Below are 18,324 nucleotides of genomic sequence, written 5' to 3'. Positions count from 1 at the left end.
GGGGAGAGTGGACATGGGCGGAGTGAGCGAGCGGGAGAAGGGATGAGAGCAGAGCCTCTAACTGGCGAGGAGAGGCTGTGGAGACCAAGAGAAGAAATGGCAATCGCGCCGGGGAGAGATACAGAAAGGAGCTGAGGGGATAGACAGAAGCCAAGCCAGGATGGAGCAGCCGACCTGGGAGTGCGGCTGATCCGACAGCGCCTGGATCAAACCCCTCTCCAGCATGGAAGGGCTGGACCTGAGTGGGGCTGCCCCGGCTGGAGAGAGAGGTGGAGAAGCATGGTAGAAGGAAGATACTCTCCAAGGTTTTTTTTCTTTTCAAAACATGCCTGTGTAAATATGGCAGCCACAGTGTCAGCTGCTTACATTATTTTTCTTGAGGGAGCTGGCGTCTAGGTCCCTGCATGCTCTGCGAACTGCCAGGTGGGAGGAGGGTGCAGAGTCTGGAATTCAAAGCTCAAAGGCGGCAGCCAGGTACCCGCTCCGGTTCCTGTCTCTGCCATTAACCTCCTCTGTTAGCACGGCCAAGTCACACAAGTGAATCTCAGGGAAGCGGGCATCCCACCTGATAGAAATTTGGGAGCAGCTGAATGCATAACTACAGCAGGCACCTTGGAAAACTGTCAGTTTTTCAATTATGACAATGACCGGCGCTGCTACATTCCCCTGGTAGCTGGGGTCAAGCAAGCATCACCGTGACACTGAGAGCCAACATTTACCAATAGTGTCTCTGAAAAGCTGAAGATGCAGGCAATAAATAATGGCACACAGTTGTGACTGTCTGTAACGCAAGCCGCGCTGAAGAGCTGGCCAGGCTGGAGGGCCTGGCTCGCCAGCTACCTGAGCAAACGATCTGCCTCATCGCCTAAAAGCATCGGATAAGGCTGAACATGAGCACAATTTACCTCCTACTTCCTAAGCATAGCTGATTTCCACAAAGACGAAATTAAACTTCCTTCTGTATGGATGAAAAGACTCCCTCAAGCTGAAGTGGTTCGCTAATTAAAATAGCTCTTTGTCCAAGGTTAGCAAGTTAAAAAACAGCAAGTGCTACGTTGTCACAAATCTACTAGGTGTTGTGAAGGGAGACAAGAAATTTACAACCAACACGTCTTCAAATCTCTTGCTGAATCTCCATTAATCCCCTGCATTCCAGATATCAGAGCAGTCACGCTGGCCTGGGGATCTGCTTCCAGTTGGTCAATAGCGACAGGAAAATCTTTAAACCTCCTTTTGATCCAGACATAAGTCGTGCAGGATCTGCAGCTCGCAGACCAGCCCTCGGTTCTCCCAAGACTACCTGCTGCAAACCGGAGATACCGTATGCAGAGCCAGCGGGACTGCGCGATGCAGGAAGTATTCTAACGTCTGGAAGCACCGCTGCCTCCCAGCTCCCATCACTTATTAATGAGTTGTTATTCATTGCTGAAATGCTGCCAATTTGTATTATACAGGCAGTCAGGCAAGATGATCACATTGGTCCACAGCAGCTTTAGCCTGTGAGTGAGGCGCAGAGCGTAAGCCACACTGATTTCCATAGGGTGAAGAATCTGGGAGAGTTGCTTCTAATCTTCAGGCATAATCGCAAGTACTGACAAAAGAAATGTGACTTTGCCTAACTCTCTCCTCAGACATTATGTGACTGCAGGGCCCACCACATCCCATCCCCAGGCTGGTAGCTTTTGCAGCATACTTTAAATCTCTCACAAGGAAAGTCAAAGGGGAAAATGGGAAATAGCTTCGTATACCGCATTTCCTCCTCCCCTTCTGCTGAATGGGAGAGGCAGGGTTTGCAGAATTCCCTTCTTGTGTTAGGCTGCACCTCTTCTCTGGAGATTTAGCGCTTGTTCCAGAAACATTCAGGTTAGGAGGAGGAGGAGGAGGTCTGAGACGTGGGAGGTGAGGAATATTCTCTATATACCCTCTACCCAGTTGTGTGTCCCAGGTATTCCCTGATCACCATATACACACAGCTTTTTTACATGGCAGTGCAGGTGTGCTTGTGCGCGCACCATTTCCCTGAACGGGTTCTGGTAATCCCTCCCGAGCCATTGCACTTCTGAGCTCCTCAGAGCTGAGAACAGGTGAAGATATTTTAAGAAAAAAACCACATTTTTTAACAGAAAAGCACCATTTTAACAAAAAAACAACCACACACTGTAATTACATGAAGGTACTTCTCATAGTAATCTAGACTCCTCTTTTTGCTGCTACTTTGAAAGCCTGCTATGATTACAATGGGATATTATGCAAGATTGGCACGGTTTAGGTTTTATAAACATATGTAAAAATATATTATGCTCTATCGCAGTCCAGAATTGCATCCCAGATATGTTCTTGCAATGTCCAAAGTAAAAAGATGTAATGATACCCAAAGGCCGTAAGGAAATCCAAAAGGCCTGTGGGCATGCGGGAATTTATGTGCATATAGCAACTCACATTAACACCGATGGGAGTTAAAGCATATCAATCTTTTGTACACCCAGATGAGTACACCATGAACCAATTCTTTCCTGACTTATATCCAATATTGATGGAGGTGACATAAGGCTGCAGAAGGTGCAGATTGGGGAAGAATCCGAACCTCTGGCTACTACTCTATTTAATCCTTTTAAATCTGCTCTGCCACCACCATAAAAAATGATCTCATGCCACCAGTGTCCAGAGGATGGGGATGGAAAATGAGGATCTGTTTTATCATTTGGTAACACTGCCACAAAGCAGGGGACTCTGAACAACCAGACCTTAAAATGAACTGGATAAAATGGACTGTTCATCCTTCCTCTGAGGCCCCATGCAAAGTATATATGAAACGACAGCAGACATAGGTTACAACTGGTATTTAGGAGATAGAAATAGGAACATTTGAAGGAATAAACGTATTTTCTTCCTCTTTCACCTGTTTCATCATTCTGATAAATTTAAAGCCTGAGTATGACCCAGTGCCACACAGGCCCATGTTCTTTGTAATATATTGTTGAAAAGCAGAGTAAATTAATAAAACACAGAGCTCGCTATTGTTACTGCTGTAGCTAAGCTGCTTTTGATACATGAGCTAGCCTCGTACATTGTCATAGTCATGATTTACCCTATAAACGTTTCCAGTGAAATATATGAGAGTTCACATATGTTTTCCCTTCCAGCCAGAGGAGCCTTTCTGTTCTTCGGAGCCTGTCTCCTAGAAGGTGTTTAAAAATAAAAGATGCTGCACTGCCACTTGTGACTGGCCTTTAAGAAGTTACACCCCTGCACAGACTGAACACTGCCCTTTGCAAAGCTCTTTTCAGCTCTTCCAGAGACAAAAACCGAGCAGCTTTGACAGTGTAAACTCCATTAAAAGAGCTTATTTGATCAGTCTGGTTTCACGCTTAAAATGCTTTTGGTCTCACTACCCCAACCATCTGCTCTCTCGTGACAGCAGTTCTGCCACCCTGCTGGGATTTGCCTTGGCTGCTGGTAAACAGGAGCTTCTCTACAGAGGGAAGAGCCAGCCTCTTTGGGAAGGTCTGCCAGGGACGCACAGGTCAGGCAGATGCAGGACCACTAATTTGCCTTAAATCCTGGGGCTACGCAGACTCCCAGCTCTGATATACAGCTGCTGCGTGAAACTGGCAAGTCCCGTCCCTACCCAATGCCTCAGTTTCCGCTGCGGTAAATTATGGTTAGAGAAACTTGTTTTCCCTGTAAAGCGCACATACAAAGTATGGTGCAGGAATAAAATACCACTGTTTCCAAATGGGAAAGACCCAAGTCTGGTAAGATACCACCAGGATCTCTGACTTCACGTTACATTTCACTGCTCAGAGCCTCTGTTCTTGCTTTGCAGACAGCTTTGGACAGCTGCAGAAAACACATGCATTTACAACAGCAGAGATAAGCAAAGCACATATGAAATACATGCAAGTGAAGGAAATCCAAAATCAAATTACATTTATCAGGAGCAAGCTGAGAAATCAGCCACAGACAAGCTGTCAAAATGTCCTGACATAAGCGGAGAAATCTCTCGGTTGACCCTGGCATCTATTTATATATTGGGGCTTATACACATCATAAAAGCTCTGGGCATCTGAGGTACTACTGTATTTCCACAATCATAAATAAACCCAACCTTGTTTTGTATATGATCCGACTTCCTATTCTGGGTTACACAGGGAGGAAGCATAACGCTAGATCAAGTTGCCTGTGGACTATGTATGACCAAAAGCATTATAAATCTATAGGCAACTACAAACTCTCTGCTACCAGTGGAAAGTGAACGGAGTTTTAAGCAGACTCAAGCTCAGCCATAATGGCCATGTAACTTCTAATATTTCTGTGGATTTAACCCCCTGCCCTAGATTGTATTCCTGCCTACTTTTAAGTCAGTCTTTGTTGGATTTTGCATGTCCATTGCCATTTTGAAATTCATATCCTTTGAATAAAGTCTGAAAAAAACCCCATGACTTCAATGTCAGCTGGCCTTAAAATGTTTAGCCCTTGTGGGTTTAACTTTTCAAATGACCAGCTCTGTCAGAGTTTTCCTTCACTTCCCTGTATCAGCAGGGTGACAATGTTTTGAACACTTCTGAACCAGCCCCTAAAAACATAGAGAAACTGTGTGGTCAGAAAGCCAACCCATACTACAACAAGAACCGCAATTAAAGCACATAAATCAGCAATTAAAGAGTTACGAAGCACAAACATCCAACTACTGTTATTACAGTATATCTACTCTTCCAATCTTTAGAAAGAACAATATACTGAATTAATACCCATGAAATAACCTTTTAAAATTTGGCAAGGTAAAATAACTGATTTAAAGTCCTTTTTACGCTAGCCTTTAAAATTAGCAAATTTGACTGAAGTCAATGAAATATCCCACTTTAACATCAGCTGGAGACAAAGTGGATAGATAATCCTGGAGTCACAACAAACATTACACTGGTTTTGTTCCAGGGGTCTTATGGGATCATAAAGGCTAACGACATTAAGCTTCCTGTTAGTTAGGGCTAGCTGATGAAAAAATGTTCCTTGAGAGACTCTCTCCCAGTTTTAGGACTAGGCATAAGCTATAGGAAGTGTACTCCAGGCAGTAAAATGACGGGAGATATTTCTTTCTTTCTCAGTTGTTTTACCCTTTGAACTATCCTGAACAATTCCTTTCTGCATGCTGACTACTTGTAAAGTGGCTGTCATGTCATCTGTCAGAGCCCAATTTGTACATATTCCACAAAACCCGTAAATCAAGTGTAGGGACAGTACAAAGCTCCGCTCCCCCCTCGCATCTCCTGCACCTGCTGCTTTCGAGTGGTGCTACTAGTGATAGATGCAGACCTCGCCGCGCTAGACCCTGTACAAACACAGAACAAAAAGTCTTCGCCCCCAAAGAGATTGCAACTGAAATCTAAGACATAAAAGAACAGCTGAATCCACAGAGTCAGGAAAGGCTGTTTTTGTTCTCTCTGCGCTTTCAGACAGGCAAGAGGCAGGCAGGGCTGGCTGACTGTATTTGAACTTTTTCAGGAATGAAAAATGGCCATAATTTTGCACTCTTGTTTCAAAAAGTTAGGCTGTTCTATTTCCAGGGCAGACCTTTGTTGCAATGCTGAAAAGCACTATAATTCTCCCACCTGTTGTTTTTCCTTACTGCTCACCCAAGCTCGCTCTCCTATGCACACATCCTGCTTGCACGTGGAAGCTGCTGGGAACATGGCTGGTGATTCAGTTTTGCTTGCGGCTGTCTCTCTTCTTTCCGCCTTCCAGCAATGTAAGATCTGTGGGGTTGCGTGGCTGGGGCTTGGGGAGGTTTCCACCGGTTCTGAAGTACTGGGAATTATTTTGTGATAAACTGGCTGCTCTGTAACTTTAACTTCTGAGAACTCCTAAGATTTTTCTCACCGGAGCATTGTTTGCCCTCTCTGTAGTCTGAGAGGGAGTTGGCTCAGTGGGACAGATTACTTTTCCCTGTGGGAGAAACTAGTTTGTTTTCAATTCTATTTTGTTTGCTGACTTTTTGGAATCATACTATTGTGAGAGCTTGTAACTAGCCGTAAAGTTACCCCAAAGCCACATCGTGCCTTGGTTTCGATTCTTATTTAGGCACCTATACAATTGAAAACCTCAAAAGTGAGAGTAAATTTCTGAAATCAAATACACCAATGCTGGACTGAAAGCGCTGCAAAAACTGTTTCCTGAAATAGAGATATATACTAAATATCTGAAACGAAGGAAGAAAGCAAACCTTTACACCAGGCAGCAATAATATGAGATATTCCACATTATGTCCTCATCATTACATTTCTTTAAGATCTAAATGGATTTATTTTATCCCCTGCTGATATGCCTCTGAGAATCAAGGACTAGGGAAAGAAGCGGGCAAGTCTGAGACGCTTTTTTTGCTGTGTTTCAGTCTAAAACTGCAGTAGCATTTTTAATGCTTGTCATTATTGTCTTTGAAATATGTTGATTCATATAGTTGTGTTTACACCAGGACACAAGATACATTTTGAAGGCATTTGTGCTATACTAGTATGAGATTAAGAGCAAGTTAAAAATAATTACTCTGCCTTTTTTTCAAATATCTATAGCACTGCCAACTTATCTAGCAACCTATCTATGTGGCTTGATTGTCTGTTTATTTGTTCTCAAAGCCTCAACTACTGAAATAACACTTGTACCTGGCAGAAAAAAAGCTTGAGAATGTGACCCTTCCAGGTTAAAAAAAGCCCAACACAACACAAGGCAAATAAAAAGCACTTAAAATTTACATTCTGTTTTTCTGTCATCAGATCAGCTACAACATACCCTTGTGATCTTCACAGAACTTTTCTCTCTGGTGGCAATATTTACCATCAAATTCTGTGAAAGTTCAACTTCCCTGTCTTGATTTTTAACGTAAAAGTGTGAAGGATTAAAACCAACCAACCAACCAAACAAACAAAAAACTTTATCCGGAAAAGTACTGCAGTTTGAAAACTCAAGGAATTGTACAGATACTGAAACTGCGGAGGGAGGGGGAAAATACCTATGTTCTTCCTTGTGATGGTTAATCCATATTAGTTAATCTTATGTTACAATCATAGAAAAGACAAGATAACCTGGGGTTTAATTTACACTGGCAGTCTGACATCAAGCCCAAAGAGACACCTATGTAAGAATCTGCTCTGCCGATCTGATTTAAATCATCGCAGCTTGGCTGACTTTCAGCATGCCTTCTAGCATGGGTAAACCAACACAGATTAATTTATGGGAATTCAAATGAATGTTGCGAAACCGGCACCGTAAGCATGTGTTATAACCAGTTCATGCAGGGGGAGTAGCCCAGCGTCTGGCCGTTTGCTGGGAACAAAACACACACAACATACACAGCACCCGGTGCTCCCTTTGCTCTTCTGTTTATTCTGCTGAGTCTCGGGTCCTGAGTTAGGAAGGTGCTAACGGGCAATACCGCCTCCCTGAAGCAGTGCTGGAAGCCAGGTTTCGCTTAGCAGTCGTCAGAGGTACAAGATTCAGTGTCTCAGAACCATGAGTTATTCAAAGAATCAGGTCGAAGATTAAGCTGTGCAAGAAATGCTCTAGGGTAGAAAGAAAGAGCAGGAGCAATGCAGGAAGTGGTTTCCAGTCATGAATCCACTTCTAAGCAGCTAAGATTTGCTTGAGAGATTAGTGCCTTGTAGACTGATGGGAAAACAAGGGAATCCAATGAAAGGACGGAGTGAATCCCAGTCATTGATATAGGAGAGAGCAGGGAGGACAGGAATCCGGCTACTCCTCTATTTTGAAGCATCTCTCTGAACTAGCACCTTTTAAAATCAACTCTTGGTAATTCCAGGACCCAGCAAGACATTATTAAAAAGTATTTGATTTTTTTTTTTTAAAGGTTGTTAGGCCAGGCCATGCAAATTAACATGCACTATCATACACTGCAATACAGGTAGCAGCTTCTCTACAAGCTTTTTAACACATATAAAATGTTTGAGAGTAATGTTCCCTGAAAGCCTGCTTTGTCCCCTATTTTCAGAATAAAGATATTAACTCAGTAACCATAAATGCCACCTGAAGATGAAAGCAAAAAAAACCAAACAAAGGCAAGTCAAGCATACTTTGTAACTACCTCAGTCATGTAATTTAGCCTGCTAGAATTGAACAACTTCATACAGGGGGAAGAAAAGGCTCTGAAAATCTTTACTTACTCCTGCTGCAATGCTTTCTGGAGTCCTCACGACAGCACCTCCAGTGGGTGGGGCAGAAGAGCTCTCCCATTGCTTTATTATTTACTTTAGCCCTTGTTAAACCATAATCACAAAACTTAAATTTGGAGTTACATCGCTACTTTCCATTCACCAGAAAGGAACTAAAAGGCAAGTTCTATGCAGTTAACAAAAAATACAGTAATTATTCCTCTCCTGAGCTCTTTTTGAGTCCCTGGTTGGCACCTGTCTTGTTGGACACCGGGCTCACCTTTTCTTTTAAGGTGACAGACATGACTCTAGTTCTCCCGTTACGCAGTGCCACAGCTTGGTTTTCATTGTCATATAAAAGCCCACTTGTCCCTAATTGAAGCGAAGTTCCCGTCAATCACAGTAGAAGCCACTAAAGAAGTGGATTTTATGATGGTCGGCCGTACCATCATACTATCACAACCTGTTTCTGCATATGGCTAACCAGAGTCTCCCGTGTGCAAATCTCTGCCCCTCAAACTAGAGCCTTGCTGACCAAGCAATAGCAAGGGCAAATCGCGTTACGGCTGAGGCCAGGGTTATACCATGGCCTTGATGATTTGCTTTGGTTAATTGTACTGAACAAACAAGAACAATTTGGCCCCTACAGTGCCTTAATCTTCTTATTTCCTCCAGTAAGTTTACTTTGTCCAGCATTCGTTCAAGGCTTTTTTCTTCAACTGATTTGGATGCAATGAGCCGCCTTGGCTTGCCTTAGTTCCTCCGTAGAAAAAACCTGGTCCCAGACTGGTTGTGAGCACTGAATGGCTCAGTGCGGCCAGAAAACGAGGAGCGCATTGCTGGCGAAAAACGCCATTGCACAAAACACTACAGCTCAGCTACCACTTTGACTGATAAGCCAGGCAAGACTTGCCAGCACGTAGCCTTTGTCATAAAAAATATATCATTTTGAGGGCGACAGAAGTTAAAATGCAACTTTTCAGTGAAGTTTTCCGGGAAGATATTTCTCAGAGGTAATTCTTGTGCTTCCACAAGTTTCGGTCTCCACGAAGCATGTTCCCTAAACCCTCCCTGCTACCATTCTTCCCTTCTGAAAGAGCTGCAAGGTGGCAAATAATGGATGAATCACCAGGCACGACAAGAGATGCGTGGGTGGGAGTGGAGGAGGTCTTGCTGGATGCAAATACAATGAAAGGTCCTGTAAACCTGCCTTACAGAGAGATAGTTGAGATGCTCTGACTGGTCTCTGGAGAGAAAGGTTAAGAGGTCACTTGAACACAGCCCATAATTACTTATATGGGGAGAAGACAGATGGGAAAATGCTTTTTTGGGAAAAGACTCTGGCCACAAGGCTAAGACATAAGAGGTGCACAGGGCAGCACCGCTAGTATCTCTAGCTGTATTTTAATGCCACTGCTCCCAGAAGGGAGGACAGAAGGTATGCTCTAGGCCTGCCCCGTAGACAAGTCTTTTTAGTGAACTCAGGTGGGTGCCTGGTTTCTGGATCTAGGTAAAGTTTAGGTACAAGGTAGATAGCGAGCTTCTCACACCGGGTGGCTATGACATGGCCAGAAAAATAACTCCAGGTACCCAGGGAGTTTTAAAGTCAAACAGGGTGATGCCCAATAGCTCTGCTGCGTACAGAAAATTGCTGTCTGTGTATTGCCTTCTGTCCTTGTGAGCCTCTGTTCAACTTTTAGGGGGAGACTTTTGCAATGAGGACATCAGTAAAATGAGGTATACATACAGACATCAGAAGTGATCCTAGAAATACAGGTGAGAAGTGCAGAGATAGTGTTTGATTGGTTTGGGGTTTTTTTGGTAAGTGGCTGATATTTAGTCACTGTACACTAAGTAATCTGTCTTTTTCATGGCACTGCATCAGCTCTAAAAAATGGTTTTTGCAAGACAGGTAAGTACTGTCAGCTCCAATCAGTGGAGGTGGAAGCAGCATAGGTCCTCCAACAGATAGCTCTCAGAGCTCTCCAGCAGATGAGGGGGGAGAGCAGGGAACAGGCTACAGCCTCCCCAGTTGCAGCTCTCGGCTCTTTCCAACATACTGAATTTTGAGAGTCCGAGACAGTAACAACAGATGGAAAAGCATGTGCTATAAGATATGGGTAAATAACTTTAAAGAGGTGGTGACCAGTTTTTTGTTTCCAAAGGTTGTAATGCTGCCCCGTACTCCAAAGCATCGTAGCTCTTAGCGTCACTAAAGCAAAATGACCATATGCTGTTCAAGCAAGTAGGGAAGTGACCTCCATCAGGGCAATTTGGTTACCGAGATACTGCTAAGGTGGCACACTGCCACTGCAGTGTGAGTAGACCGCTCCTAGGCTGTGCAGTTCTAGGATTCAGATGAGGCGGAAGGATATTTAAGTCATAGCTAGTGTAGCAAATGCAACAAGAGAATGAATATATTTCTGAAATAGCAATTTTTCCCCTTCCTCATGAGTGTCACTCTTGAAGATAAGATCTAAACTTCTGTAGGGAAAAACTAGTTTATCTAATATTGGTCTCTTTCTGTCAAACAGAATGGAAAGAGCTGAGGAACAATGATTAGTTAAAAAATTACTGATGTGTTAGGGACGCAACTGAGCCGAGGAACCGTGTAATTCGCGAGCCCTTATTTTTGCTTACAGGTCATTTTGCTTGGCTGGTGCGGAAATCAAGAATGAAGCACAAGGTCATGCCCCCAGCTGTCACTGGAGCTCCAGAATTTGACAGAACATTTCGTGCACAGTAAGTCCAGAGATCATTAAGATGGTGGCAATGAAAAACAATTCAATCCAGAAGAGAAGCAAAAACATAATCTTAAAATGTTACCTTTTCTTTGCATCCTTCGCTCAAAAAAAAAGAGAAGAAAAACAATTAACAGATCACTTTTCAAATGGTTCAGCTATTACTTTAATGATAATGGGGTAAGTTCAGCTCATTTAAAACAGTCACTGCTCAAATTCTGATCAAACTAGGCAATCAGATTACCCAAACCTAAGTAGGGGCTGAGAGCTAATTGACTGTAACTTAGAGAATTCAGATGTTCTGGATCTAGCAAGCTGTGCTGTCAGTTCTTGGGCTGTGGCTAACACCAAACACGTGGAAGACGAGCACAGAAAACCTCTGTCTTCACAGTGGAAAACGGTGCAATAGCCTGGCTAAGAAGACAGCGTTTTCCTAAAGGGCTTCAGTTTGTGATTAGCTAATGACCCTATGCAAAACTACTTATATTTATTTCTAACAGTCCATCTGCTGTAACTGTAGTTGTAGTGGACAACAATAATGAGACACAGAATACATTAGACAATGTATTAGATAACAGAATATGTTAGATATAGAAGGACGCCTAATTCATTAAAAAGAAATTCATTCAGAACAACCAAGAAAATATATCCCAACAAAATATTGGTGGGAAAACTGATGATGTCCACAAATAAAGATGTTATGGTCCTCACCATAAGAAGATCTATCGTGTGCTGTCTGTGCCTGACAGCACTTCATAAAGGCAGTTGGCCTCTGCAGGGCAATCCAAGCTGCCCATGCGCAGCTCTATGCTTCCTCTTGCAGTCCTGGGAATGCTGGCCCACAAAACTTGCATACCGAGTATGGAGATAAGTGATTAACATCACATCCATGTGCTGGAATTCCTGCCTCTCTGCTGCACAGGCACTTGATTTAGGATTATTTGTCCTATTTAGTTCCATGTAGTTGGGATCCAGACCCTTGTCTAAGTTTAAATACCAGGAAAATATTTGAAATAGTTAGTATTTGAGATTACAAAGGAGAGAATTTTTAAGAACACCTAATGCTGGCTTGACTGTGCTCCCACTGGATTCGATAGCATTAACTTTAGTGGCAACAAAATGAGGCCAAAGCTGATTCTCCTTGAAAGTCCCACCCATAGTTCTTTTCCTTTCCAGCCTAATGTTCTTTCAAATTTATTCTGCAGACAAAACTGTGTGGAGTTTTACCCAATATTTCTGACTGTCCTCTGGACTGCAGGATGGTTTTTTAATCAAGGTAAACGCTTTTTGTTTTTATCTCGGACTGAGAAGTTTTACATCACTTTTTAAAACACTTTAGTTTTATCAGGAGGTAAATGACTGTAGGCATCTTTTTCCCTTCTTTTAATTGCATTATCTTAGTATAGCCTTCCTGGAAGAATGCTCAGTGACACTGAAATCCCCACTAAGTCATGGCAGTTCACATAGCCCCACCAGCTTTCACTTCTCTCTGCAAACCAAGGAGGCAGTGTATGGCACATTTATCATACATTCAGTGGATTTGCAGGGTGAATCATTCAGAAAAGCAGCTCCCAGATGCTTCCCACTAACAATTATTTGCACATTACGGGACAATTCTCACAGGACATCAAGCATAACTATCGTCCCTGGGGAGGAGGCAGCCTGAAAAGACTCAGGTCAGAGCACTCGTGCCTGTGGCCAGACCCCTGGCTGATGGAGCTCAAGCCCGCAAACCTTTGGGTTTTTACATCCCAGATGAGTGACACCACCACTGGGCTATGACTTGTTTGTTCTGGGACACAGCACTGAGCACTGATGCACAGTCATAAGAGCAGCATCTCCAGCCATAGATACTGTACTCCAGGTATGCAGCGGGGACTTGGGAAAATCTATTCTGTTTTCTCAGGCACCTAGCAGGGGGGCGTTTTTTGGCCAAATGTTCTGAACTCAGATGCCACAGAGCTTTCATACCTCTCACTCCGTTGGACTTTCCAAGGTGGGTCCGTGATGTCTCCTAGCAGTGATGGGGTGGACTCTCATAGAGCTAGAACTTGTGACAGAGCCTAATTTTTGCGTTCTGCTTTATTAACCCTTCCCCAGCTGATGTTTTAGAAGCATGAAGTCGGGGGGCTGGAGAAAGGATAACTAGCTCATGCCCACTATACCTCTCCTTCCTGAATGACTAGCTTTCTTATCCATTTTCTATGTTTGCTCCAGAACAGTAATTTTGTTTTGGTGCTCTCTTATAGACAGAGTCCCATCTCCACCGCAAATGCAATGTAAATCCAAAGTAGCACCACTTAAGTCAGCAAACTGGATACGAGATAGTACATGTGCCCATAGACAGACTCTTGAATCGAAGAAGATGAGAGTTGCTAACCAGCAACACAGACACGTGCTGTCATATGTAAGAAAAGAAGGATTATGTTAACCTCCCCTTTAAGTCATTTTTTCAGCTGAGCATCTCCCATAGGTATGTTTACACGAGTTAATCCGGAACGCAGTAAAAGCTGTCCTCTGTAATACTCAACTCGCACGGTTGGAAAGAACACAAAATTATCCAGCTTAGTCCTGGGTAATAGGAGTGACCTACACACCCTGCTCCATCTATCAAATGGAAGTGACTTTATACTCTTCCCACAGGGAGGTCAGAAAGCTAACTTCACTACAGCTTTCTCTCATGTCCTTGGATAAAAGCTGCTATATAAATGCAAAGCAGGTTATTAACAACATAAATAAGATTCTCTTTCCAAAACAAACACTCCCCTTTAGCATGAACTGCCATAACAATACAAAATGACAGCGCTGGGTCAAGCCGCGGTGCTCCAACCCGCTATCCTGTCTCTGGGATAACCACCAAACTGGGGGGGGGGCTACAGATTCCTGTCAGTTCTTGAGATCTCCTTTTCAGGGAATGCTTTTAGATTTTTTTGGAGAGCCCTATGCTCACCACTATGTGTAAACCCGTATCAAGAGCCTCCTGTAGTGAATGTTTAAGAATACATGTCTCTCTTTTGAATGATTCTTTCCCAAGACAACTTCCCAGGGTATGGGTAGCTATGAAAATCCCCAGAGCTGTACAACTAGAAAACATAAGTGAAGTGTCTGTCTACGATCCTCATTTTTTAGTTTTCTAACTGTTTTTTTCCCCCCCATTAATCTTTTTTTTCTTAGAATTAGCTTCCTTTCTGGGTGTGTTGTACGTGTTTGCCCGCTACAAGTACTTCCATGGTTACGTACAGTCTGTGAAAGGAAGGTAAGGATTTACCAGCTGAATGCAGGTTAAAAGCTCCAGGCTGTGGTCTGAAGCTGGGCTGAGAGCCAAGGACTGGCAGTGAAAAGTGACTATAATTGAATGCAACATGTGTAAAGCGTCAGCTAGAGGTCTGAAGTGGAAACCCTCAGGGAAGAGGCTGGCTGTTACAGTAGAAGCCTAGGTTAAGATGTGCACGTGCTAGAGGTCACGAGAGAGAAAAGGTTTGATGCTCACCTTGTGGGTGCCTGCTTTGTACTGAGCATATTGGGAACCAGACTCGGAGAGGTCTGAGAACGGAAGCGCAGTTTTGCAGCTCAGGACTGCTGTAGGATGGAAGACTGCTCAGGCAAGGCTTGCACAGTGCCTGCCTCTCTGCTATTTTCATTTTTCCTCAGTTTGTCCCATTAAGACCTTTACTCTAGCCATACAAAATGCACTAAAGGAAGCAAGCAAATCTGGCCTTGTAGGCTGATGAACTTTTACCAAACAGATAAGAGAACACAGCTTCAGATACGCATACGTTAATGAACGTTAAGTGCACAGCATCTCGTAACATGAATTCTACTTCAACAAACAGGCACACTGGCAAAACACCCCTCCACTATAAACACTCAAACACACAGTTTATTTCTTGTTTCACTGAAGCCACTGCACTATCTTCTGTGTCCTGACCTAAGGCTCCTCTTCCAGCACACATATCAGTCATAAAAAGAACAAAGCACGATATATGCTTCTCATAAAATTAAAAGACTCAGGATGTATATTTCTAGAGGAAGATACAAAACAATCAGACTATTTTGTAGTGAATAATCCTGCAGCAGCAAGAGGCTGTACTACAGGGCTATTTTCCATAGCTTCTATACCGGTATTACCATTCTCCTTCACGCTACAGTCTCCACCAATCCTTTACCCTCTTTGGAAGAGCTGTTGCTTAAGGGAAGGGAGAGGCTACATATTCCAGAGCAAATATATGGAGACAATTTTATGTTTCCCAATAAGAGATACAGTAATTCAAATGATGCAATGAACAACAACCAGAAGACTAGCAACTATTATGGAAGTTTGAGGAGCAAAACAGTCTAAATAAATGAACAAGCAGAGCGTAACGGACTTTTCTTTAATCAACAAACTAAAAAGTCCTTTGTTCAAGAAATCTTTCTTCAGTACTCTTAGACCAATGGATTCAGCCTCCCAAGGAAGCCTAAGAACAGTAGCTGGCTTCACTGTTAGACAGAGCTTTACGCTCTGGTGAGACTCGAATTTCTTTGCATTGAACAGAGGGGGCCGAGAGTCAGCCTGGCAGCCCTAGAAAATGGCTTTGCTCCCTAGGCCAGCCTCTGCAGGCCTGGCTGGTGCTGACCTCCAGCAGGTGCTTCAGCTAGCAGCAGGTCAGCACAAGTCAGGCATGCAGAACCCGGCCCCAAAACATACAACAAGCCTCCAGCAGCCCTCATAGCGAGAAGGTAATTAGTCTCCACACTGATTCTCAACCGTAATCACTGACTACAGCCGTGCTAGTTGTAAAGACAAACCTGGTCTGCGTGCTCAAAGAGCTGGTTACGACGCATGCTCGTGCGCTTGACTACGTGAATTGCAGTTCAGATTTGCCAAGGCTGGATTTTTTAAGAATGCAACAGGAACATGCACCTTCTTACTCAGTTTCTGTGCTGGAGAGGCCTTTGCCAGTGAGCTGTATCCTTTACCCTTCCCTCCAGCTGGCTCTGGCAGATACTTAAAGGGCTAAGCTAAAGACTTCTCGTGCTTTCCTGAAACTGAGGAGATCTCCTATTTGCCCATTTTGAAATCCGCGTCTAGACGTGGCACGCCCAGAAAGGCTACTTATATCAAGTCTTTAGGCACCAGTGAGATTCTCAGGCTCCCCGCACCCCCAGCGGTGCCCGAGCATCCAACCTCTTCAGCTTCTGTGGGTATGGGGATAGCTAGCTGTAAATCGAAGGCTGACAAGCTCCTCAGACCTCTCTCCAATGCTAACGTGACTGGATTCTCCAAAGAGACCTTTCGTTGCTTGCTTTGCTGGCAGAAGCCAACCCAACAGCAACTTCTGGAATATGCCTGTCAGACCAGAGTCTGCACCAAGGCAGCTGAGAACAGCCCCGGGAGAGCGTGCATGGAGGGGAAGCTCCCTGCTCACATGTGCCCAAAAAGCGAGCTCTGTGTTTCAGAGCTGAAGGGCGCTCTCAGCCTCTTCTGTGGGAGCTTTCCATTTTGTACAAATAAAATAACCTGTCCCTCTCCCATCCCCAGCAAGTGCCCTGATCGCTGATTTTTTAGGATCAACACTCTTCCTTTCCGGTCCAAAAATCCATCTCCAAGTCAAAGTGATAACCAGCAGCAGACCTCCCAGCTCAGTGGAGAGTACCTGGCCAACAGATGTGGATGTAAGAAACATGCACACCTCTCCCCCAGCCCCGAAGGCTTCTCTCCCACACTCCTACGCCTAGAGTTGCAATGAGGCGCTCAAGCTTGTCTGAGGCTTTACCTACAGGTCTTCATGTCATGGGATGAGGTAGCTTCGTCCTGGAGCAAGTTCCTAACTTCCACATGAAACACTGGGGGAGAGTTTTCCCATAGAGAGGATATTAGGAATCTCTCTTCTCCCTAGCAACAGTCACGTGCGGGAATGGTTTCTTACCAAAACACCCCAAGGTAGCATTGCAGCAGTCATCCTTTCTGATTCTCCACACCTCTTCTTAACTGGTGTGGACAAGCAGTTTCACTGTAAACACACCATGTACAGCTCGTAACAGTATTTTTCTGCTTTCCGCTTCTAGGTTAACAGGCTTTTATTTGAATTTGATAATTCTGATTTGCTTGATAACCCTGGGTGCAGCTGGGATTGTTAACAGCTTTCTGGATGAATACTTGGACTTCAGCATTATGAAGAAACTACGTAAATTGTTCTGAAGACTGGGTTTTCTTTTTTAATAAATAAATAACGTGGATGCTTTCCCTGGACACCAAAAAGATTATAAGCTGTATGTGAATAAAGCATCAGAGCTCTTTACTAACAGCCCGTTGCAATGTAAAATGCATGTTTTTCCTGAGCTGTTTACGCTTTCTCCTTTCCCTACACTCTTGAAAAAGAGTCAGTAAGACAGAATGTCATGTCACATCTGCATTTGCAATTAAATGTTCCGTTTTCCCATGCAGTATTGTAAACCCTAAACAAATTACATAAAACTAAACCCATTAATTCACTAAGTAATTTAGTTGCAACTGGCACGGCAAGCGTCAGCCCGTCTTACCCGATGTCCTTCAGCTTTGCCAACGCCTCCGTAGTCTTCCTTCACCCCTCTTCATTTCCCCCAGCAGTGCCATCCGTTCTGCACAAATGTAAAAACACGCTTCGATGCAATATGCTGCTGCGAGGTCCCAATTTTCCAAGTATATCCAATCCCACTGCAGGAGGCTGTTCAAGCACATATGGAAACACTGCTTTCTTCAGGAAAACATTTAAAGCTGCACTTGACCCTATGTATCTGTGAGGGCCTTTTGATTTTACACACACGTTTACAGTTCAACACGCGCTCAAACACTCTTCTCGTAGAAGTGGGGCCCTCCTGTAGGCAGATCCCAGTCTTCACACAAAGCCTCTCGAAGACAGGCTGTACCCACAGCGCGGCACTTGCGGGAGGGAGAGCCAGCCCAGACAGAAAGAAGGAACAGATGCTCGTCCAACAATTGGGTTTACTGCATTGTCTCCCACCAAGGCACAGATGGCTGGGGTGTGGGAAAGACTAGACAAACGTCCCAGCACGGCCACAGCTCTGGGAATCATCAAATGACAATGAAAACCAAACTGACTAGGAAAACAGTTTTCTGCTAAAAGGGGGGGGAAGTCATGGCTTAGCACCATCAGCTCAAAGTATGTAGAAGATCTGGGAAGCAAGGCCATGCCTGACTGTTTTGGTAGTTCCTGGTAATTCACATTATTTAGGCAATGCTGAATATACTCATGCTGGCTAGAGCCAGCAGGCATAAATTTTCCTTGTCGTGCCTCTGAAGACAGGAGTTGGCCAAAAATACTGCACGTTTATATAATGAACATGCTTATGGTCTTTCTAGAAGTGTACTGAGATGGATAACCTGAGCACAAAATAATTGAGTGCTGGATCAGGTTCATAATAAACTTTCATATGAAAAAGGT

At 43.9% G+C, this 18,324-nt stretch overlaps 1 protein-coding gene across 1 annotated transcript; it reads left to right on the top strand.

Moving 5' to 3' along the window:
* Positions 1 to 5,688: 5,688 nt before the first annotated feature.
* Positions 5,689 to 17,152, top strand: MGST2 (microsomal glutathione S-transferase 2). The gene is made up of 5 exons (XM_076337666.1): positions 5,689 to 5,746; positions 10,802 to 10,901; positions 12,106 to 12,176; positions 14,075 to 14,156; positions 16,949 to 17,152. Exons 1-5 carry the CDS (start codon positions 5,689 to 5,691, stop codon positions 17,079 to 17,081), a joined length of 444 nt encoding a protein of 147 aa, XP_076193781.1. The 3' UTR covers positions 17,082 to 17,152.
* Positions 17,153 to 18,324: the final 1,172 nt, after the last annotated feature.

The sequence above is a fragment of the Aptenodytes patagonicus genome, chromosome 4 (assembly GCF_965638725.1).
Source record: "Aptenodytes patagonicus chromosome 4, bAptPat1.pri.cur, whole genome shotgun sequence".
NCBI classification, from domain to species: domain Eukaryota; kingdom Metazoa; phylum Chordata; class Aves; order Sphenisciformes; family Spheniscidae; genus Aptenodytes; species Aptenodytes patagonicus.
The sequence above is the reverse complement of the archived record's forward strand: the minus strand, read 5'-3'. Positions and strand labels throughout refer to the sequence as shown.